The sequence below is a fragment of the Mauremys reevesii genome, linkage group 1, assembly GCF_016161935.1.
Source record: "Mauremys reevesii isolate NIE-2019 linkage group 1, ASM1616193v1, whole genome shotgun sequence".
Taxonomy (NCBI): domain Eukaryota; kingdom Metazoa; phylum Chordata; order Testudines; family Geoemydidae; genus Mauremys; species Mauremys reevesii.
The window spans coordinates 299469918-299494643 of record NC_052623.1 but is presented as its reverse complement, the minus strand read 5'-3'; the positions used below and the strand labels follow the sequence as shown (position 1 = coordinate 299494643).

At 43.4% G+C, this 24726-nt stretch overlaps 1 protein-coding gene across 4 annotated transcripts in view; it reads left to right on the top strand.

The window, feature by feature from the left end:
* SRGAP1 (SLIT-ROBO Rho GTPase activating protein 1) overlaps window positions 1-24726 on the top strand; it is a 242346-nt gene that overhangs the window by 98892 nt on the left and 118728 nt on the right. For all 4 annotated transcript variants that reach the window (XM_039502442.1, XM_039502423.1, XM_039502449.1 and 1 more), the window contains exon 2: window positions 20454-20649. In XM_039502442.1, coding sequence (XP_039358376.1) covers window positions 20454-20649 — 196 coding nt within the window. The remainder of the gene's footprint in view (window positions 1-20453; window positions 20650-24726) is intronic.

Sequence of the window (24726 nt, the reverse complement as noted above, 5' to 3'; positions counted from 1 at the left end):
GTTCTGTGAGTGCTGATATTTCACAGTTGCAAAATTGTGCTCCAAAATGTAAGATCTCATTTTGAAAGAAATTAAATCTCTGGCCTTTACAGTTGTAAAGAGCAATATCAAAATATGAACCAAGCAGAAATCAGTACAATGATTTCTTTAGAAACTAAAATAATTGTGTTAACTAATGAGAACTTTAAGTCTCGCAGCACGCATGCACACACAAAAAACAAAAATAACCAGTGGTTTATCTCCCAAGAACCATCTGAACTGAACGTAAAACATGATGTCTGTCTCTGTCTGTAAACAGCTTGAAACTGCCCAGCTGGTTCTATAGTTCAGTTCTGTGCTGTACTGTCAACATAAACAACTGAAGCATATTGAAAATTAGAGGATTTTTTATTTTTAAACATTGTAATATCAAAATAAAAAATAAGGGACACTATAGTAATTGTATTAATTAATTTTAATATTAATTACAACAACAACCTCAATTTTTAATGTACCGACAGCTGCTACAGAGTTTCCAGTCTGTGCCAAGGGGTGCTGCAGACACCAAGGATCTTCCAGTAGAACTTGTGTTCATCTTCTCAAAGAGTTCACAGGTGCTATGTATAAGAAGCAGACTACTGCAGGAAAATGCAGCATTTTCATTAATCAAAAATAAACTACTATAGAACAGGCAGATAATCTTTGCCATACCTGTCAGCTAAGACTAAGAATGAAATCCTGACTCCATCAAAGTCGACAACAAGGAGGAGGAAACAAGTGCCAAATAAGGAGGAGGAAAAGAGTACTTGGTGTGACATGCTCCAGCTGCAAATACAGATGCTGCAGATTCTTGTGGACCTACAGGTTTAACAATCTCCGGCTTGCCTCCATTTTGCCTCTCCAGTATAGTACCTCCCTTGACCCCTCCAACATTCCATGTGGCATCAGGGTTTGTATCCCTACTCCTATCACTCCACACCAGGGAATATTAAGGACAAGCACAGCTTCATCTACATTGATCTGTGAGCGCCACAGTTGATGTATGTGTAGCTAAAATGGACATGAATGTTCCTTCCCCTCTGCTTTTTTTAGCTCTGTTCCATACATTTATTAAGGTTTAAATGTATTTGCTTTAAAATTGCAGACAATTCCTTTTGAAATGAAACTATTCTTTGCAAAATATTCATCTTTATTAGTGCCCAACATATGCTGCAAATCCATGGCAGTAGTGAAAACACCCACTAAGTTGTTGTTGTACACTGTGATACAACTCATAGGATCAGCGACAAACACAGTGTAATAATCATAAATGTACAACAAGCACCACAAAATTAATAGGTACATTGTCAATGTTATATTCATAGATGGGCACCAAGCACCACGCTGTTCCTAGTAGTCCCTGCTTATAGCTTTCTGAACAGTCATGTATTCTTAAAGATGCAAGTGTCATACATCTCTGACGAGGCAACCTTGATGTTGATGAAGCATCCACAGTGATCCACCAGCACTTGCATAACCATAGAAAAATAGCCCTTTCTGTTGATGTACTCTATGGAAAGGTGGTCTGATGCATGCTGTCTATTGCTCCACCGCAGTTCAGGAATCACATTGCTGCAAATCCATCTGCTATATCCGGCACATTGCCAAGAGTCACAGTCCTATGTAGCAGAAGATCATTAATGGCTCTGCACACTTGCATGACAATGGCCGTCACTGTGGATTTTCCAACTCCAAAATGATTTCCCACTGACAGATAGCAATCCAGCATTGTAAATTTCCATAGTGCATTTGCCACTCGCTTCCCCACTGTCAGTGCAGCTCTCATTCTTGTGTCCGTGTGGTGGAGGGCTGAGTCAAAATAGACACGCAGATCCAGGAATGTGGCTTGCATATCCAAAAGTTCTGCAGCCACTGCTCATCGTACCAAGCCTGCCTTATGATGTGATCCTACCAGTCAGTGCTCTTTTTCTCTGGCCCAGAAGCAGCACTCCACTATTTGTAGCTGCTCCATGAACTCCACCAACAATCTTGAATCGGTTCTCTCTATGTCCCACAGCAATCTGCCCTCCAAGAAATCATCATATTCTCCACGGCTCTTCTTGAGGCTCTGCAAATATGGGAGGGTTGTGCTCCTGGTGCTCACAATACTTATGACAATAATGCAGAGCTGTGCAGGCTCCATGCTTCTGTCAGAGAGCGTGGGCAGCGACAAGTCCCAGATGGGTTTGTCAAAATAGGCATTAAAATTATGGGATACAGATGGCATTATGGGGTGGAGAAAGTTACATGGTGAGAACCTGACCTCACAATCCCAGTCACCCCTGCACAACTGATTTCTGCCCCACCATGCAAAACTTCCCAAAAGAGAGTGCACTGATGTTGGTGAGTTGTACATTAGGATACCTACCCATGGTGCAATACAGTGTGCACCAAAACAAGCACTCCTGGTGAGTACATGAAGGGCTGATGCAAGGAGCCAAGTATGCACGAGCATAAGCAATATACTAACTGCAACAGTTTTATGCCAATGTAACTTGCGTCAGCAGAAGTTTGTAGTGTAGACATGCCCTTTTTTCTCTTTAAAAATAAAAATGTATTTAAAGTTAAATTTGAAATGTTAATTACCTATGTTAGGGTTTAAGCTTACAATCTATTCATTTAAATTACAAAAAATTGAACGGAACATGTTTGCTGCCAATGTTTTAAAGGAAGTCAGAGCACTGAATTGGTGGAAGTCACTGCAAAGCACCCGAATCCAGAGTTTGCTGAAGTGCTTTTGACAGAAGTAGCCTCTCCTACAGGTTTTGAGAGAATATTTCTTCATTTTCAATTTATTCAATTAGTTCCCTTCAGTGACTAGTTCATTCAAAGTTGAGAAACCTATTGGAAGTTGAAAAAGCAGGAAAGTTTGTCTTCCTCTTCCATTTTATGAATAAAAATGCTGTGTGAAAGGATGTGATCTACTATTTCTAAAATCTTAAAGGACATGGTGACCGAAAACAAATTGGTTCCATTCACTAACTACAAATAATACTTCCTTTGTTTAATCAGTTAGTTTTAAATCCAAAACATATTTTTGATAAAAATTACTTTTTTTCTTATGTATCTGGCACATTTAAGGTAGTTTTATTTGACTAATAAAACACAAGTATAAAATGCTTGTTTTGTGCATTTTAGTTGAGTTCCAATTTCCATCAAAATGCAGCTTGACACAAGTCATCAATAAAAAATTAATCACCATCAAGTAACTAAGAAATGCATCATTTATCTTTTCTAATAATAAAAAGGTAAAAACTAAGATTGAATAAATATATTTCTGTTTAAATACATATGTATAGTTACAGTGTGTATTCCTGGTTAGCAAAAAAAAAATTCCAAATTATACCAACCACTGAGAATCAACTTTTCTTTATGAAAAGAACTCAAAGTACAAATGCAAAACAAAATTAAAATTGATCATTTAAATGAATGTTTCTTGATTCCTGATTATGATTAAATCATGATTAAAATTGGTGATTTTCAGTGCTTTGATTTAAATCAATCCACCCTAGTTTGTTTCAGTGAGTTTGCTTGGTCAGAGTTTTCTTTACCTAGAGTGCATGCAGAAATACTCTTCCATGGTTTAGCCTTTTCATTTTAATTGACTTTTGGAAATGTGTCCCAAATGAAGACAATACATCACTTGTGGCTTACAGAAAATAGAGTAACACATGCTAAGCAATTGGACAATAGAGGTAAAGAACCCCATAGCATATAATGGGGGATGACTGTCTTGCAAGATGCTCTTATAAAGAGATTCTAGTCCCATTTGTACGTCAGACTGTGCTGCAAAGAAAAGGATCATTTAAAGGAGAATTATGAAAATCTCTTCCCGCTTCCACTATTGGTATGTCTATAGTAATAAGAGGAGAAAAATTTTATTTTTCTTACTTGTGCTTCAAGAATGTTACGCCTCTGAGGAGAAAGTTCCAAGCCTTTGTCATCCAGTGTAAAATATTCTGATGGTCTAAATCCCTTGGAGGACAGAAAATAAGATGTCTCTCAAATCCTGAAAGCTCAGGTAGCATTATTGGGTTTATAGACACCTAGTACAAAACAGCCTTTCTAGCTGGCAGACATAGGTGCACACCAGATCCACATCTACTTTCCTCCTTTTGTTTTATGTATTTTTTAGTTCTTGAGTGTCAACATTTCTAGTAGTTTCTTAGCTTTGTTTTTCATAGAATCTTAGAACCATAGAAGGGATCACAAGGGTCATCCAGTCCAGTGGTTCTCAATCAGGGCGCTGGGAGTATGCAGAGGTCTTCCAGGGGGTACATCAACTTACCTTGATATTTGCCTAGTTTTACAACAGGCTACATAAAAAGCACTAGCGAAGTCAGTACAAATGAAAATTTCACATGGACAATGTCTTGTTTATATTGCTCTATATACTATACACTGAAATGTACATACAATATATTCAGAATGATTTATTTTATAATTATATGGTAAAAATGAGAAAGTAATCCATTTTTCAGTAATAGTGTGCTGTGACACTTTTGTGTATTTTTATGTCTGGTTTTCTAAACAGGTAGTTTTAAAGTACAGTGAAATTTGGGTACACAAGACAAATCAGACTCCTAGAAAGGATACAGAGTCTGGAAAGGTTGAGAAGCACTGATCTAGTCTAACTCCCTGCCAAGTGGCAGGATTTGTTGTGTCTAAAACATCCATCGCAGATGGCTACCTAGCCTCTTTTTTGGAAACCTCCAGTGAAGGGGGTTCCATGACTTTCCTAGCAATTTGTTCCATTGTCCTATTGCTCTTACAGTTAGGAAGATTTTCCTGAGATTTAATCTAAATCTGCCATGCTGTAGGTTGAGCCCATTGCCTCTTGTCCTGCCCTCTGTGGCAAGAGAGAACAATTTTTCTCCATCTTCTTTAAGGGTACGTCTACACTACGGGACTATTCCGAATTTGCATAAACCGGTTTTGTAAAACAGATTTTATAAAATCGAGTGCGCGCGGCCACACTAAACATTAAATCGGTGGTGTGCGTCCATGGTCCGAGGCTAGCGTCGATTTCTGGAGCGTTGCACTGTGGGTAGCTATCCCGTAGCTATCCCATAGTTCCCGCAGCCTCCCCCGCCCCTTGGCATTTCCGGGTTGAGATCCCAGTGCCTGATGGGGCAAAAATCATTGTCGCGGGTGGTTCTGGGTACAGCCTCACCCCACCCACCCACCCAGACAGCGGCAGACAACCGTTTCGCGCCTTTTTTGCTTTGCTTGGTGAACCGTGCAGACGCCATAGCACAGCAAGCATGGACCCTGCTCAGCTCCATACCGCAATCGTGGATGTTTTAAACACCTCGCGCACTCTCGTGCAGTATATGCTGAACCAGGACCTTCGAACCGAGGCGAGTAAGAGGCGGATACGGCAGCGCGGCGATGACAGTGATGAGGACGTGGACACAGAATTCTCTCAAACCGCGGGCCCCTGCGCTTTGGAGATCCTGATGGTAATGGGGCAGATTCTATCCATTGAACGCCGATTTTGGGCCCGGGAAACAAGCACTGACTGGTGGGACCGCATTGTGTTGCAGGTGTGGGACGATTCCCAGTGGCTGCGAAACTTTCGCATGCGTAAGGGCACTTTCATGGAACTTTGTGACTTGCTTGCCCCTGCCCTGAAACGCCATAATACCAAGATGAGAGCAGCCCTCACAGTAGAGAAGCGAGTGGCGATAGCCCTGTGGAAGCTTGCAACGCCAGACAGCTACCGGTCAGTCGGGAATCAATTTGGAGTTGGAAAATCTACTGTGGGGGCTGCTGTGATGCAAGTAGCCAAAGCAATCACTAAGCTGCTGCTACAAAAGGTTGTGACTCTGGGAAACGTGCAGGCCATAGTGGATGGCTTTGCTGCAATGGGATTCCCTAACTGTGGGGGGGCGATAGATGGAACCCATATCCCTATCTTGGCACCGCAGCACCAGGGCACCCAGCACGTAAACCGGAAGGGGTACTTTTCAATGGTGCTGCAAGCACTGGTGGATCACAAGGACGTTTCACAAACATCCACGTGGGATGGCCAGGAGGGTTCATGACGCCGTATTCAGAAGCACTACTCTGTTTAAACGGCTGCAGCAAGGGACTTACTTCCCAGACCAGAAAATAACAGTTGGGGATGTTGAAATGCCTGTCGTTATCCTGGGGACCCAGCCTACCCTTGATGCCATGGCTCATGAAGCCATACACAGGCAGCCTGGACAGTGGTCAGGATCTGTTCAATTACAGGCTGAGCAAGTGCAGAATGGTGGTGGAATGTGCATTTGGCCGTTTAAAGGCTCGCTGGCGCACATTACTGACTCGCTCAGACCTCAGCCAAACCAATGTCCCCTATGTTATTGCTGCTTGCTGTATTCTCCATAATCTCTGTGAGAGTAAGGGGGAGACCTTTATGGCGGGTGGGAGGCTGAGGCAAATCACCTGGCCGCTGATTACGCGCAGCCAGACACCAGGGAGATTAGAAGAGCACACCAGGAAGCGGTGCGCATCAGAGAAGCTTTGAAAACGAGCTTCATCAATGGCCAGGGTACAGTGTGACTGCTGTGTTTGTTGATGAACACCCAACCCCCTTGATTGACTCAGTCCCTGTAAGCAACTCCCCCTCCCCCTTCGAGTACAGCTTACTTATGCAAATAAAGTCACTTATATTTAAAAAGCATGAATTCTTTATTGATTCATTATAAAAAGAGGGAGAGAAGTAAGGGTGTGCTTTGGGAGGAGGAAAGGAGGGATGGAGAAGGCCATTAAAAAAAATTTCAGAGTAACGGCATCCTTCTGGTTGGGCTGTCCACGGGGGTGGAGTGGGCGGGTGCACGGAGCCTCCCCCCACGCGTTCTTACACGTCTGGGTGAGGAGGCTAAGGAACATGGCGAGGGGGGAGGGTGGTTATACAGGGGCTGCAGCGGCACTCTGTGATCCTGCTGCCGTTCCTGAAGCTCCACAAGATGCCGGAGCATGTCAGTTTGATCACGCAGCAGCCCCAGAGTTGCATCCCGCCACCACTGATCTTCCTGCCGCCACCGCTGATTTTCCTGCCGGTCTTCCTGTCGCCACCTCTCATCTCGGTTGTCCCTCCTGTCCTCACGTTCACTGGCCTCTTTCCTGTAATTTGAAACCACGTCCTTCCACTCATTCAGATGAGCTCTTTCATTGCGTGTAACTTCCATAATATCCGAGAACATCTCATCTCGCGTCTTCTTTTTCCTCCGCCTTATCTGTGCTAGCCTTTGGGATGGAGGAGGGACGCTTGAAAAATTTGCAGCTGCATGAGGGAGATAAATATTTAGAAAGATACATTTTACAGAACAATGGTTATACTGTTTCACAGTGAACATCACTATTCACCTAGCACATGTGATTTCCCTACAAGGTCGCATTTTTCATCTTAATAGTGACCGCTTGCAGCTCTGGGTTTACAGATCTCACAGACACATCAGGTCCAGGCATCAGAATTCAGCTTGCATGCGGCCATGGTAAGCCACTGTCTCAGTGATTTACCCTCCCCAACGCATGGCTAATACCACGCTAGCTCCTGCTAATCAACAACCTTCCCCTCCCCACCCACCGGTGACCAAACAGAAAAGATCATCGGCATTTCACTCCTCCTCCCCTGCTTCGCTACGTGCAGGAAAGTGTCCTTTTTAAGCTGCTGCATTCCACGAAACCAGTAGAAAAATGGCCACCCCCCTTACTTAAATTCCTGATTTTTAACCAGGTTATCCTGAACGATATCACTTTGCTGAGGATAACAGAACAAGATAAAGAGCGGATGCTTCTTGAATGCCAGCAGTCCCGGGACCATACGCTGCGATGCTTTGCCACGCAATGATACCTGATTACTTGCTACATGCATGGCATGGTAAAGTGTCCTACCATGGTGGGCGGAACAAGGATGCCTTGCCCAGAAACCTTCTGCAAAGGCTTCTGGAGTACCTACAGGAGCGCTTCATCGAGATGTCCCTGGAGGATTTCCTCTCAATCCCGGACATGTTAACAAACTTTTCTAAGTAACTATACTGTCTGTGAATGCATCCCAAGTCCTCTGGGCAAATCAATCATTAAAAAAGGCTTGCTTAAAAAACACTGTTTGCTATTTGCAAAGGTACACTCACCAGAGCTCCCTTCCAGGGCGTCATTCTCTGGAATAGTTGCTTGTGAGGGCTGGGAGCAGGGTAATTCCGTCAGGGTGATAAAAAGCTCCTGGCTGCTGGGGTTCACGGAGTGCTGTGTGCTCTGCAGGTCTTCCTCTTCTTCTTCCTCTTCATCTTCCCGCCTGCATAATCCTCAGACATGGCAGAGATTACAACCCCCACCTCGGAATCCACGGTCAGGGGTGGGGTACTTGTGGCGCAGCCCCCTAAAAGTGCGTGCAGCTCAGCATAGAAGCGGCATGTTTTTCGACCTGCCCCGGACCTTCCGTTTGCTTCTTTGGTTTTCTGGTAGGCTTGTCTGAGCTCCTTAACTTTCACTCTGCACTGCACGGAGTCCCTGCTGTGGCCTTTATCCGTCATCGCCTTAGAAATTCTTTCAAATACTTTTTCATTTCGTCTTTTGGAACGCAGTTCTGTTAGCACTGAATCATCTCCCCATATAGCGATCAGATCCATTACCTCCTGAGCGGTCCATGCTGGGGCTCTTTTTCGATTCTCAGGAGACAGCATTGTTAACTGTGCTGATGAGCTGTGCGTGGTCACCTGTGATGATGAGCTCTCCACACTGTCGAAGCAGGAAATGAATTTCAAAAGTTCGCGGGGCTTTTCCTGTCTACCTGGCCAGTGCATCCGAGTTGAGAATGCTGTCCAGAGCGGTCAGTGGTGCACTGTGGGATAGCTCCCGGAGGCCAATACCGTCGATTGCGGCCACACTAACCCTATTCCGATATGTTAATACCGATATTAGCGCTACTCCTCTCGTCGGGCAGGAGTACAGAAACCAATTTAAAGAGCCATTAAAATCGATATAAGGTGCCTCCTAGTGTGGACGGTTGTGGCGTTAAATCGGTTTTACGCTCCTAAAACCGATTTAAACGCCTAGTGTAGACCAGGCCTATGGCAGTCTTTCAGGTATTTGAAGACTGCTATCGTGTCCCCTCTCAATCTCCTCTTTTCCAAACTAAAAATACCCAGTTCCTCCAGCCTTTGCTCATATGGTTTGCATTGCATCCCTTTCATCATCTTTGTTGCTTGCTGCCAGGGCCGGCTCCAGACCCCAGCGCGCCAAGCAGGCACGTGGGGCGGCATTGTCCCGGCAGGGCGGCATTTGGCTCCGGCGGACCTTCCGCAGTCATGCCTGCGGGAGGTCCACCGGAGCCCCGGGACGAGCGGACCTGCCGCAGGCATGACTGCGGAGGGTCCCCTCTTCCCGCGGCTCCGCTTGAGCTCCCGCAGGCATGACTGCGGCGGGTGCACTGGTCCCGCGGCTCGGACGGAGCTCCCGCAGGCATGCTCCGCCGGAGCCGCGGAACCAGCGCACCCGCCACCGGAGCCGCGGAACCAGCGCACCCGCCGCAGACACTTCTGCCCCGGCTGCGGGACCGGGGAAGGGCGGCGAGCGCGCTGCCCTGCTTGGGGCGGCGTAATTTCTAGAGCCGCCCCTGCTTGCTGCTAGATCCTTTCCAGTTTCTCTACATCCTTGACATATAGGATTAATCAAAATTGGATACAGTACCCAGTTCAGGCCTAACCAGCACCAAGTAGAGTGGTACTGTCACCTCCCGTGATTTGTATGCTGTGCCTCTGTTAATGCAAGTCAAAATTGCCTTTGTATTTGCATTTTTTTTCACATTGTTGACTCATGCTGAGGTTTTGATCCACCAAAACTCCCAGATCTTTCTCAGCTATGCTGCTGCCAAGCCAGTTATCCCACATTCTGTATTTGTGGATTTTCTTTTCCTTCCCTAAGTGGAGCACCTTGCATTTCTCTTTGTTGCATTTCATTTTGTTATCTATAGCCCAGTTCTCCAAGTTATCAATTTCCCTTTGAATTTAATTCTATCCTCCAAAGTGTTTGTGCACATGTGCATGCACACAATGTTGTGTCATCTGCAAATTTGATCAATATGCTCCCTATTCCTGCATCCAGGTCATTAATAAAAATGTAAAATAATACCAGACCCAGAAGAGATCCCTGGAAGGATGTCACAAGTGGAGTTCCACAATCTGACATCATTCTATTAATAGTTACTCTTTGTTTGAGGTTGTTTATCCACTTAATGGTAGTTCTACCGAGCCTGCATTTATCCTGCTTACTTATGAGAATGTCATGTGGGACTGTGTCAGAAACCTGGCTAAAGTTCAGGTATATTATGTCCACTGCATTCCCCCTATCTACCAAACAAGTTACCTTGTTATTTACCAAGCTGGTTTGTCATGATTTGCTCTTGGTAAATCCATGCTGGCTGCTAGTGATCACCCCTTCATCCTCCAGGTATTTGCAAATTGAATCTTTTATACACTGCTCTAGTAGCTTCCCAGGGATTGAGATCAGGCTAACTGGTCTATAGTTCTCTGGCTCCTCCTTTTTCAAGATGGGCACTACATTAGCCCTTCTCCAATCTTCCAGGACTCCTTTGTTATCTATGAGTTTACAAATATTATTGCCAGTGGCTCCAAGATTTCTTCAGCTAATTCCTTCACCCTAGGGTGAATAGCATCAGGCCCTGCTGACTTGAATTCATTCAAATTAATCAGAAAATCTCTGACGTGTTCTTTACTTATCCTGATCTGCATCCCTTCCCCCTTACTGTGTATGACAACTTCACTAGTCATGTGGTCGCATGTTATTTTTTGTGAGAAGACTGAAGCAAAACTGGCATTGAGCAGCTCCGCCTTCTTATTTTCTGTTACCAGCTCACTTTCTCCATTGAGCAGCAGACCCCACCATTCCTGATGTTTCTTTTTTGTCTGACATATTTGTAAACCCCCTTCTTGTTGTCTCTAACATTTCTTTCCAGCTGTAACTCATTCCTTGCCTTGGCTTTCCTGATTGAGTTCCTGCACCCTCACTCTATTCCCATGTATGCTTCCTTACTGACATGTCCCTCCTTCCATTTCCTGCATGTGTCTCTTTTGGTTTTTAGATAGCTTGTGTAGCCACATTGGTCTCCTGTGGCTTTTCTTATCTTTTGTTTTTGTTTTGTTTTATGTTTTTTTGGTAGGGGGAGTTGCAGGGTTGAGTCTCTCTGCCTATTCCCTGCCTAAGGCTCTCGCCCTGTTCAATGGGGCTTTCTGGACAAGGAGTCCTGGATATTGCTCCTTACTGTTTTGACCAATGGTACTTCTGGGTAAGCTGGAGCAGGTTGCTACCGAGCAATAGCAAGTGCTCCCTCCCTCCCTCTCAGGAGTAGAACTGTGTGCTGCCAGGCAGGGACCAAAGGACAAAATCTGCTGTTATCAAGTTTAAGAAAAGATGTAGTGCCAGTGTTTAATTGCTGGCACAAATGAGCAGCTTCTGCAGAATAGACGGAGCTCAAAATGTTATGCAGGCAGCTTGCCTGCCTAACCTCTGGCCACTTGGCATCAATGCTGTGGCAGAACAGTCCAACCAAGTTGCAAGCAGGCAAAATGCCATCCATTCAGATGGCTCTGACTGTAGGCAGCTAGGTGACCATCAGCTGTGGATGTGAATAGCAGGTTTTTTATCCTCCAACAACAACAAAGCTTCTGCAGCTACATATACTATATTTTTGGCTCTTCTTAGCATAGCTTAGCATTGCCTGGGGAACAAAAGGGTGAGAGGCATTCAGATGGAGTTCTCTACACCTTTTTGGCTCTGTCTGCCTGGATCCCATGATTGTGCAGACCCATGGTTAAGAGGATGCATTATTGCTAATCCAGTTTCTGGCTGGTTTAATTAAAGAAAATATATTTTGGTTGTGTACGACTAGTTTTAGTTTGCACAAGAAACAGTGATTTATTCTCTCTTTTTGACCTGGACGTTACATGATAGTTATTAAAAGGACCCAGAAGTGCTCACTGTCATCATTAGTCATTTATAAACTAAAATTTCTACTAATAGGTGTATAAGGACCACCCTCCCCCCATTTTTAGTTGCTTGAATTAATTTATTTTAGTGTTAAGAAGTAAGTAGAGGCAGAGATTTCAACAGACGCTTCAGTGTCCTTGACTTTTGGCTTTCTACACAAGTCTTTCAGATGGACTGAAGTAAATCTTGCACCCCAGTCAATGTACCATAGAACAAGCTGTCAAAGAACCATTTTCTTTTGAAGAGGGGGAATATACTGTTTCTGCCAAATAAAATCCCAAGTGAATGAATTAGAAAGCAAATTTAGCCTGGTTCAAAAATTGCATATGGGGCAAATTCAGAGATAGTATGTAAGGTGGGGAAGTTTCACTTTGGCAAATAAGTGAATCCAAGTTAACTTGGTATAATGGACATGTTGTGAGTGAGGCCATGTCTACACTTACCAGAGATCAATGCTGTTGTGATCGATGGAGCGGGAGCGAATTAGCGGGTCTGGTGAAGACCCACTAAATCGACATCAGAGTGCTCTCCGGTCAATTCCAGTACTCCACCAGAATGAGAAGAGTAAAGTAAGTCGTTGGGAGAGTGTCTGCTGTTGACATAGTGTAGTATATACACCGCAGTAAGTTGATCTAAGCTACATTGACTCCAGTTACATTATTCACGTAGCTGGAATAGCGTAACTTAGATCAACTTGCCACAGTAGCGTAGATAAGGCCGAAGTGGTTGGAAAAGCAAATGAAAGGGGAAGCTACATCAGTTAAGGCGCTGTCCTACAAACACTTGGACATATGATTAACTTTAAGCAGGTGAGTATTCCTGCCACTGACTACTCATGTGAGTAAAATTAATCACATAAAGATTTGCAGGATCTGGCTTTAGTCTCCTCGACGTAATTTATCCCATGATTACAATTTTTGCTAGTCTGTTGTAGAAAGTTCTCATTGGGGAATGTGCTAGTGAACCGTTTACATGTGTTTTTCTAAAAGTATCATAGCTGCATGATTCTCACTCCTGGATCTTTCTTCAACAGTCGGTCTGTTGGAACTCACAAGCTCTTAAGGTTTTTTGGCCATGAAGATAGTGGTAGCCTGGGGTAGAACATGAGCCAAGCGCCTTCCAGTTGTGGCACAGCACCCTCCTGCCAACTATAAATACTGCTTTCCAGAGTTGCCATTCAAGTTCTTTGATTGTATGAGTGGCAAAGGTCTGAGTAAGAAAAGCAGTTCAGTGCCTCGAGGTCAGTGCTGTGGGCTTCATAGCAGCCACCTAGAGGACCAAGAGTGACTGGACCAGAATGTCAAATGTAATACTGGTACCCAGAATCACCACCTTCCTCTCTGAAGACATGAATGTGGGAGGGGAGGGCTCAGAGGCAGGGCCGGCTCCAGACCCCAGCGCGCCAAGCGCGCGCTTGGGGCGGCATTTTACCGGCAGCCGGCTCCGGCGGGTCCGGTGGTACCGCGGCTTCCGGGGACCTCCCGCAGGCATGACTGCGGAGGGTTCGCTGGTCCCGCGGCTCGGGTGGATCTCCTGCAGGCGTGCCTGCGGATGATCCACCGGAGCCGCGGGACCAGCAGACCCTCCGCAGGCACGTCTGCCAGAGGTCCCCCAGAGCCGCGGGACCGGCGACCGCCAGAGCGCACCCTGCGGCGCGCCGCCCTGCTTGGGGCGGCGGGATTCCTAGAGCCATCCCTGCTCAGAGGCACTGATATGCTGCCATGTGTTAGGGGCTTCATCCAAGGTTCATTGAGTAGCTTCTAGACCTTTCTCAGATCTTTCCCTACATCATCCAGTGAGCTGATACTAAGTACCACTTTGAAGCAGCAAGGCCCCATGCGATGAGGAGCTAATGCTTGGCCTAACTAGTGATAATGCAGGACACTTAATTGATGAAGCTGCTTGCCTGGGCTTATGGGGGAGTGGAGGCTGGATCTGTATTGATGCAGGCAGTGCTGGCACTGAGTAGCCCAGTAGTCTTAGCCAACTCAAGCTTTAGCCAGTCTTGTACTTAGCAACCAGGACCCAGGAATGAGAATCTTGCAAGACCATATCTTCAGAGAAGCAGAATTGCAAGATAAGTAGTTTTCTGTCATCTATTTTAAATAGGAATGTGTGTTAGTCACCAGATAATATCTAAGCTGAAAAAATTACATGGCTCTTATTCTAGGTAAACAGGATCTGGTATATAAATCAATAAGAAGACCATAAATTCAGGGAAAGTTGGGGAAGGGATGGTAGCTGGGTTGGAGCTGTATTGTAACACTCCTGGAATATAAATTCTTAGCACTGTCACTGAGACATTTTTTGTGTTGAGACAAGTAGATCTGCATTTCTGAGCTTTCTCTTGGGGGGTCAGATAATGTGAAAATAAAATGGATGTGTTGTGTAACTCCAGTCTGAGTGATAGCCATGTTAGTCTGTGCCACAAGGACTCCTCATTGTTTTTTCCATTCTCTGAAGTTAATGAAAAGATGAAGGACCCTGTCCTGCAAAAACTTATGCCCGTGAATACCCATCTATATTCCCATGTAGTCCTATTAGGGTGAGTGGGTGGGTGTGTGAGAGAGAGATTATTAGCAGGATTGGGCCCTAACTCTGTCACTGTTGTTATCCAGTAACTGTGTAAATGTATCAATGCAATTATGCATTTTAATCATTAATTAAATATGTAACACTCTCTCAGACAGGATTGAGACTTCATGTGGGCCTGCCACTGCTGCAGCTGCTTTGCCAAAAAGGGGGATGAGTCTGGATTGTTGCCATTTTGGCACTTTTCATGAGCACTAATTAACAAACAACAAAGAATGCAAGAATTTTGGGGCAAATAGAAAAGTTAGATTCACAAGAAGGGGCAGTAATTATGATGGAATTACGTGTTTCTTTAAAATTTAACTAGTATTGCACATGCCTAGTGTGCCCAATACCCATTGAGGTTAATGGGAGTTTTCCATTGACTTCTGGGGGGATATCTGATTAGGCCTGAAATGCCAGTGTATGTGAAAGCTGGGATGACGGATCTCATTCTTTGCTGACCCATAGCTATTTTAATCATTCTGTATCACAGAGCAGTGCACTGTACCTACTCATGCTTTTAGATTGTAAATATTGTGAGTAGGGGTCTATTATTGATATGACACAGTTACTGTAGAATGCTATGTACTACTGCAATGTTATGTAGTTATGAGGTAATATGACTAGGCATTTGTAATAGCAGCTCAAGTCAGCACAGTAGTGCAGTTTCTACATTTCTGCTTTTACACAAGGCAATGAAATATGGTGTACGGGTAAGTTTAACTGTTATAAATAGTATTTGCCTGCTGTGGTTGAATATCTTACCCATTGCCTGGTGGAGACTGGGACATGAGTGAAAGCTAGGAACTTGAAAAAATCGACCAGAGGACACTAGGGTGTAGCTCATAGGGCACAGACAACCACCAAAAGAAATGGCTGAGAAATATCAATGGGGCCAGCATTTCACCTTTATATCTGTGCCCTTTATCACAGTGTTTACTGATTGGTACTCTGGTTAGCAGTCTGGGAGTCGTCTTGTAATCCCAGCTGCTTCTGGACCTCCAAGGAACAGCCATTGCCCAAAGTTGGGGTTCCCTTCCCCAATACAGACTCTTCTCTAGGCCTTTGTTGCCTGGAGGTGGGAAGACTGCAGTGTCCTCTATGTGCAACTGCACCTTAATATAATTTAGAAATGACAGCTAGTGCAGAAAGTGGCTTCTTACTTGCTACACTGTCATTATGCCTGTGCTCTTTTATTTGAGCTGGCTGTCACTTAATTTTGGTGTAAACATAAGAATGGCCATACTGGGTCAGACCAAAGGTCCATCCAGTCCAGTATCCTGTCTACCGACAGTGTCCAGTGCCAGGTGCCCCAGAGGGAGTGAACCTAACAAGTAATGATCAAGTGATCTCTTTCCTGCCATCCATCTCCACCCTCTGACAAACAGAGGCTTGGGACACCATTCCTTACCCATCCTGGCTAATAGCCATGAATGGACCTATCCTCCATGAATTTATCCAGTTCTCTTTTAAATGCTGTTATAGTCCTAGCCTTCACAACCTCCTCAGGTAAGGAGTTCCACAGGTTGACTGTGTGCTGTGTGAAGAACAACTTCCTTTTATTTGTTTTAAACCTGCTGCCCATTAATTTCATTTGGTGGCCCCTAGTTCTTGTATTATGGGAATAAGTAAATAACTTTTCCTTATTCACTTTCTTCACACAACTCATGATTTTATATACCTCTATCATATCCCCCCTTAGTCTCCTCTTTTCCAAGCTGAAAAGTCCCAGCCTCTTTAATCTCCTCATGTGGGACCCATTCCAAACCCCTAATCATTTTAGTTGCCCTCCTCTGAACCTTTTCTAATGCCAATATATCTTTTTTTTTTTTTTGAGATGAGGAGACCACATCTGTACTCAGTATTCAAGATGTGGGTGTACCATGGATTTATATGAGGGCAATAAGATATTCTACATCTTATTCTCTATCCTTTTTTTAATGATTCCTACCATCCTATTTGCTTATTTGACTGCCACTGCACACTGCGTGGACATCTTCAGAGAACTATCCACGATGACTCCAAGATCTCCTTGCTGATTAGTTGTAGCTAAATTAGCCTGCATCATATTGTATGTATAGTTGGGTTATTTTTTCCAATGTGCATTACTTTACATTTATCCACATTAAATTTCATTTGCCATTTTGTTGCTAAATCACTTAGTTTTGTGAGATCTTTTTGAAGTTCTTCACAGTCTGCTTTGGTCTTAACTGTCTTGAGCAGTTTAGTATCAGCTGCAAACTTTGCCAACTAACTGTTTACTCCTTTCTCTAGATCATTTATGATCTGTTTTTAAAGTTTTTAAAATGTTAGTTTTTTACTTTAAGAGCCTCTTGATTATCTGAGATGCTACCTCTCTTTCTAAATTAATAGATAATTTGTATGTTGGGGAAACTTTTGAAAGAAATCAATATAAAGAACTTCTTATAACTGAGGAGGTAAATGCTTTGAATTTTTTCTGCATGGAAAGTAACTGAGAAATTAGTGTTGTGAAAATTCAGTAGCAGTAGCGCTTTCTCATGTCTTCTAATGCTAGCATTTCCTGAGATTAGGAAAAATCCACTATCCAATTCAACAATAATGCTTGAGGAGGGAGGAAATCTTTGAAAGGTAAAACCATGTTACGGTCCATTTTAATGTAATGCAGTAGGGATCAGGTTAAAACTGCTGGGATGTAGATCTGATTATAATGTAACTGCAGCGGAAGAAAGGGAAACATTGGTGGCTGCCATTCACTTTGAACTGGGTGTGTGTGATTAAGCAACACATATTCCAGTATACTTCTGATTACTCTTTCCAGTACATTATTTAATACTTCAGTCAGCCTGTGTATATTATAATTCAGTTTGTACAATTCCCTAATGTTTTCAATAAATGTCATATAAGACCACAATATACAGTACACTAGAATATTAAAGTGGAGTTGCATGTTAATTTAGTCGTAGTGCTGTGTTATCTTATGCAGGACAGCTGGATACAATAAATTGTGATTGGGGATGGCAACTAACCCTTACCAGAAAAGTCATTGATTGAATGGATGGGGAGACTGAATTCCAACCTAACTCATACAGGTGGCCCTTCTATGTCAGAATTGAAGTGTCCTGGTGGGGGAGGGGTACCAACCTTTGCCATTCTGATGGCTATACTGTACCTGTTCATGTATTAATTAGCGAGCTTTGATCTCTAGTGTCTTTAATTATGCACACTTTCACAATCTTGTATGTCAGCTTTTAGATTAAATAAAGCATAGTAATACTAATTACAGCTCTTTGTGGAACTAGGGAGTTGACTTGCGCTGGGTGGTTGAAGAGGATCCTGGTGTCTTGGTGGAGTTTTCCATAATACTGATTAGTGCAAAGCCCATACAATTACTAAGGCTGGTTGTCTGTTATAAAAAGAAAAAAAAGTTTTTGAATCACAGCCTTGTTATGACAAACAGTGAAAGTCACAATTTTCTCTTCTTTCCCCTTCTCCCACCCCCAAAACTGTCACTGCACATATTATGTTAAGGGTGGGGAGAGAGGGGAGGAGAAGGAGGCAAAGAAAGGATCAGGAGCAGAAGAAAAGGATAAGGCTAGAAAGCAAATTGCTACTTTAAAGTCTGGTGGAACAGATCTTGATCTTCCTGCAAGGGACTAGTCAGCCCTAGTGGAGCCCTCCTTAGATCCCCTGCAGGTGGTAAGAGCAGTAACATGGCAGCTGAGAGCCCCCCCTGCTGGAGCCACCCATAAAAGCAGATTCCCTCTCCCAGGAGAGGTGCTGAGAAGTTGGAAATCATGGTTCATAAAGCAGTGGAATCTGTGACTTTCTAGATAAGCAACCAGCTTTAATAATAACTGCATCCTATCTGTGCCTGTGCAAACTTGAGCTGTGTGCATCTATCAAAGATCATTCTCTGTTTTAAAATATTTAAAAGCTTTAAGGAAATACTGTCAGCTAGAAATTTAGTCAGTTTTAAAAGGTTAAAGTATTTTCAGATATTACACCTACTCCCAATGATCCTGGCCATTTTTGTAGATTTTTCCCCTCACATTTTCCTGTTTCTTAAATATTTTTCTCTTCCATGTTTCTGTGGAGAAGACCTGCTCAAAGAAGGGAAGTGTAGTGGCAAGATCCACTGACCTTCAGTATAGTTAGGATGTAGTTATTTGAAAAACAAGTTCAGCTTAAAGTTACTAATGATCTCTCTCTTTACATGGACCTGTCTAAGGAGTTGGATTTAGTCAAAATTACTGCTCCAAAAATTAAAATTTTGGGCTTAGCAGCGAATTCATACTATGGTTTGCGAGTTAATTATGGAATTGTGTTCAGACAATTTTCATTAGAATCAAAGGGCATTAAAAATAGTGGGCACATCAAGAATCTATTCTTGGGTTTCTCTTTTCTATTTCTGTTGTTAACCTTCCCGCTCCAATGTGTTTTCTCCTCTATGCATATATATGCCATTGATACAGTGTTGTCTGACAGTGGCTCATCTTTACTGGAGGCGTAGTTCTTTTCCAGTGACTCAAGTTCAAGTGAAATGAAAACCAAATACATGATTTTTTGGTTCACCTCCCAGACGATAGAAACAGATGCTCTCATTAATGATTAACACAATAGCTGGTGGCTCAAAGTAGATTTGGGAGAGAGCTTTGGGATAGCTCCCTCCTTGAACAACTACTTGTTTAATAATTTTCTGTGCCAACACTAGCTCACTTTAGCGTACATTTTTTAATTCCAATTCAAGTATTTCTGGTATTTCAGATTATATCTTTGCCTTCACCTGTCTTCTAAGACCAATATGTATGCAAATCATAGATACAATAAGACTTTGACATTATTGTTGTTTAAGTAGTAGTAGTTTATAGCACCCAGTAGCATAGGTACAATATTGGTTTTGTAATGCTCCTCTATTACAAATGTTGAGCATACTGTACATGGATCTATAATACATTTAAGATTTTCTAAAGTCAGTTTACCTATTAAATGGTCACTTAATTAGGAACCAGTTGAGCTCCTTTTAACATCCAAGAGAGTCTTGCTTTTTTTAGTTCAACAGATGTTGACTCAGGCTGATCATATAGTTACATTCGTAGTTTTCAGTATTGTTAACATTCCTATATGATTGCAAAATGATTACTCGTTTCATTACACTATGCTGTGATAATTTTTTTAGCCTGGATTTGAATGGGATAGTGACAAAAAGGGATATAAATGTTATGAATTAAATCATAATTTCTGCTCTGGGGATTTTCCTATTACATTAATGTCTTTTAAAAGAAACAGAAGGATATTTTTAGTATAGGTATTCCTATAACTTGAGAGCGGTGTATTTTTACACTACAGAAATATAAACACTAAATAAACATTACCAGATGCTATTTTCATGTGCCAATGGTGGCTACAAATCTGAAAGGAAAGCTGCTCTTGTCTCTTGCCATTCTAGATAAATATTATAGGGAGGTGTTTGTTTTTTATTTGATTTTGTTTAAGTGTACCGGAGTCTCAAGGACCCTGTGCACATCTATGATGCATTTTGACTGTCAGAAATACCTGTTTGTTCTACTGTCATAGCTACAAATGCAACACTTGCCAGCGATCAGTATACCTGTGATAAAGTAATTTCCACCTATATTAAGAATAAGAAGCAAATGTGAAAACTCAGTTGTGTGGTGACTGTTGGTGACCACTCTGATGTTGAAAGTAGAAGATAACTGTGGATTTTATTGCTAGGTTACTTGCACCATATAACTTATATATGTATATAGCTTAGATTGTATTTTTTCCTCACACTCGTGTGCTTTATTCAGAATGTGCAGCAAATATTATTTTTGTGCTTTTTTTTCTTCCCTGTTTTCACTGACTTCAGTTGTGTGTGTTTCCTTTAGAGATTCGAGCTCAACTGATAGAGCAGCAGAAATGTCTGGAGCAGCAAACTGAAATGAGGGTGCAGCTTCTTCAGGACCTGCAGGATTTTTTCCGCAAGAAAGCAGAAATAGAGACGGAATATTCCCGCAATCTAGAAAAATTAGCAGAAAGGTTCATGGCAAAAACAAGAAGTACAAAGGACCATCAACAGTACAAGTAAGATAGGTTCTAATACTTAAATTCAATTCACTTTCCAGTGTTAGAAGTGGGTTAAGTTATTTATTTTGTCAAAGGTCCAAATACTGTGTAATCAGTCATCTCCCTTGCATTTTGGTCCCACTGACTTGTGGTACTGTTTAAGTAGTGACTGTTCATAGCAGATTGTATCAATCTCTTGACATTTAAATTGCACAAATATTATCATGTGAAAGAACTTAGTGGGAAAACAAAATGTAATACACCTCTGGAAGAGATGCACAGCACTGGATATGCAAAACTGTGTGCTGATTGTTGTAATGGAGTTTTCAGAATTTGACAGGCTCATAATAAAGGCTGATCAGCCTTCCAAGAGGTGCCAGGAAGAGGTAAAAAAAAGAGAGAAGAGGAGGGAAACTTGTATGTATTGTTACATATGGGCTTTGCTGCCTCTTTATTGCTGCTATCCTTAGAAACAAGGAAGAGTCATATTTCATACATGGCTAATGGTTGTATATGGATGTGCATAGACTATAGTAACTTTTGTGCAACCCAGAGCTGGTCAAATACTATTTGTCAAATAATTTATTTGGTACATTTTGCAAAATATTTCAAAAAAGTTATTTGTTGAAATATTCTCTTCTATGTATTTGCCCAATTTACAGAGCTGGTTGAATAATTCATGAATATATTAATTTTATTTATTATGTGCATCATAGAATCATAGAATATCAGGGCTGGAAGGGACTTCAGGAGGTCATCTAGTCCAATCACCTGCTCAGAGCAGGACCAATCCCCAACTAAATCATCCCAGCCAGGGCTTTGTCAAGCTTGAGCTTAAAAATCTCTAAGGAAGGAGATTCCACCACCACCCTAGGTAATCCATTCCAGTGCTTCACCACCCTCCTAGTCAAAAAGTTTTTTCTGTTATGTAACCTAAACCTCCCCCACTGCAACTTGAGACCATTACTCCTTGTTCTGTCATCTGCTACCACTGAGAACAGTCTAGATCCATCCTCTTTGGAACCCCCTTTCAGGTAGTTGAAAGCAGCTATCAAATCCCCCTCATTCTTCTGCAGATTAAACAATCCCATTTCCCTCAGCCTCTCCTCATAAGTCTTGTACTCCAGCCCCCTAATCATTTTTGTTGCCCTCCACTGGACTCTTTCCAATTTTTCCACATCCTTCTTGTAGTGTGGGGCCCAAAACTGGACCCAGTACTCCAGATGAGGCCTCACCAATGCCAAATAGAGGGGAATGATCACGTCCCTCGGTCTGCTGGCAATGCTCCTACTTATACAGCCCCAAATGCCATTAGCCTTCTTGGCAACAAGGGCACACTGACTCATATCCAGCTTCTCATACACTGAATCCCCTAGGTCCTTTTCTGCAGAACTGCTGCCTAGCCATTCAGTCCCTAGTCTGTAGCAGTGCATGGGATTCTTCCGTCCTAAGTGCAGGACTCTGCACTTGTCCTTGTTGAACCTCATCAGATTTCTTTTGGCCCAATCCTCTAATTTGTCTAGGTCACTCTGTATCCTATCCCTAGCCTCCAGAGTATCTACCACTCCTCCCAATTTAGTGTCATCTGCAAACTTGCTGAGGGTGCAATCCACACCATCCTCCAGATCATTAATGAAGATATTGAACAAAACCGGCCGCAGGACCGACCCTTGGGGCACTCCGCTTGATACCGGCTGCCAACTAGACATGGAGCCATTGATCACTACCCATTGAGCTCGATGATCTAGCCAGCTTTCTATCCACCTTATAGTCCATTCATATATAAAACCAAATTATCTCATTCAAACTATTTTGCAATTAGTCAAAATACTGGTGAATGATCAAAGACAAATGCATTTAAGAGCCAATGGCTGAAAGCTGAATGTAGATCAATTCACACTGAAAATAATGAGCAAATTCTTAACAAGGCCTGGAACTACTTATCAAGGGATGTGGTAGATTCTCTAACTCATTGTTGCAGCGCTTGCAATTATATCCCTTGAATCATATGATTATTTAAGAATTGCTGCAAGAAAAAGAAAAAAATGTCAGGCCCTGTCTACTCTAGAAAGGGTTTGTTGGTATAGTTATATTGGCAAACTCTCCTAGTGTAGAAGCAATGTATACCAGCTAAACAGTTCTTTTGCAGTAAAGCTGCTTCCAGTTTCCCAAACGAAATAAGCTATGCCAGCAATAGGAATTTTTTCCCCAGTATAACTGTCTCTACACTATAGTATAGTACCAGCAGGTAACTGGACTCCTGAGGCCACACATCCTGATCCACCTCTTCTCTCCAAGGCCCCACCGCCTTCTCTGCCTCTTTCCCCAAGGCCTCATTTCCATCATTCTCTCTTCTCCCCCCGTTGCTTGGTGGATCGTCTCAAGAAGCCTGCCTGCAGATAGAAGGTGGCCCCAGCTGAGCAGGGGCTGGGGCAAGTTAATGAGCCAGCACCTCTCCCCGCCCCATGGTAACTGGACATTTGATTCAAGTGTGATTTAGGGTTGTGGGTCCCCTTTTCCACCAGACTTTCCGGTCAAAAATGGGCACCTGGCAACACTAAATGGCACCCAGACACAGAAGCCAAAAACCAGACTGTCTAGGTGGCAAACTCCGTATTGGCCAGGAGTCTCCCAGATCAGCATCAATCTCCCATTGGCTACTGAAACCAATCCAGGATATTTTAATGGGCCGCTAGAAGTCCAGTTGATGGGGGCGGCGCAGCAGAGCTACCTTCCCTAGCTCCTCACAGCCTCCGGAAGCAGTCGGCACGTCCCTCTAGTTCTTAGGTGCAGAGGGGGCCAGGTGGTCTTTGTGCACTGACTCCACAGCTCCCTTTGGCCAGGAACCATGGCCAGTGAGAGCTGCGGGGGCGGTGCCTGCAGGTAGGGGCAGCGTGCAGAGCCACCTGATCGCCCCTGAGCCCAGGAGCTGAACATGCCAATCGCTTCCAGGAGCCGCCTGAGGAAAGTGCTGCCTAACTGAAGTCGGCACCCCGCACCCTCACCCCAACCCCCTGACCCATCCTCTCACTCCCCTCCCTCACCCAAACTCCCTCCCAGGGCCCGCACCACCTCCCACGCCCCAGCCCTGAGCCCCCTCCCTCACCCAAACTCCCTCCCAGGGCCCACACCCCATCCTGTACCCCAATCCCCTGCCCCAGGCTTAGCCCAGACCTCCTCCCACACTCCAAACCCCTCAGCCCCACCCCCGAGCCCAGACCCCGCACCCTCTCCCATACCCCAACTCCCTACCCCAACCTGGTTAAAGTGGGGGAGAGCAAGCAATGGAGGGAGGCGGGATGGAGGAGGCGGGGCCTCGGGGCAGGGGCGGGGCAAGGGTGTTTGGGTTTGTGCAACTAAGACAGTTGGCAACCCTAGTGGCCACACTACTACACTAGGGCTTTTGCCAGCACAGAAATATCTGCTATAGGTGTGATTTTTTTTTTCTTGACACTGTAACCAATATAACTATGCCAGCAAAAGTTTTAAATGTAGACCAGGCCTCTGTTTCCAGCACTCATGGTTGCAGAGGAAAACTTTAATCTAAATGCTCAAACACCAAAAGGCAAATAAAAAGAATCTTTTTAAAAATATCATTACTTGTAAAGCAGTGCCACGTCTTTTCAGGATCGATTTTTGCATTCTTGGGGGTTGGCATTTTATCTTTAAATCAGGATTGGATGTCTTCCTAAAAGACATGCTGTAGCTCAACCAGAAATTATGATCTTGACGAATGAATTACAGGGTGAGGTTCTGTGGTCTGTGTTCTGCAGAAGGATAGACTAGATGATGATAGTGGTCACTTCTGGTTTGAAAATATATGAATTAGCAGGATATTTTTAAACTATCTGCTGAAGATCTTTGTAAGTGAATTTAATGTAGTTCACCTACATTTTCAACCATAAGAGAGGATTCTGTGTTCTCTTTGGCAACTCTGACCTAAATCCTGCATGGGAGGACCTCTGATTTTTGCAATACCAACTTCTGCATCAAACTGAAAATATTGTGGTAGCTTCAAGCAAACTAAGTGGTGTTTTTAGTGAATAAATATGAAAATGAATAATATAATTAGTACAGGAATCCTGGTGTTAATAT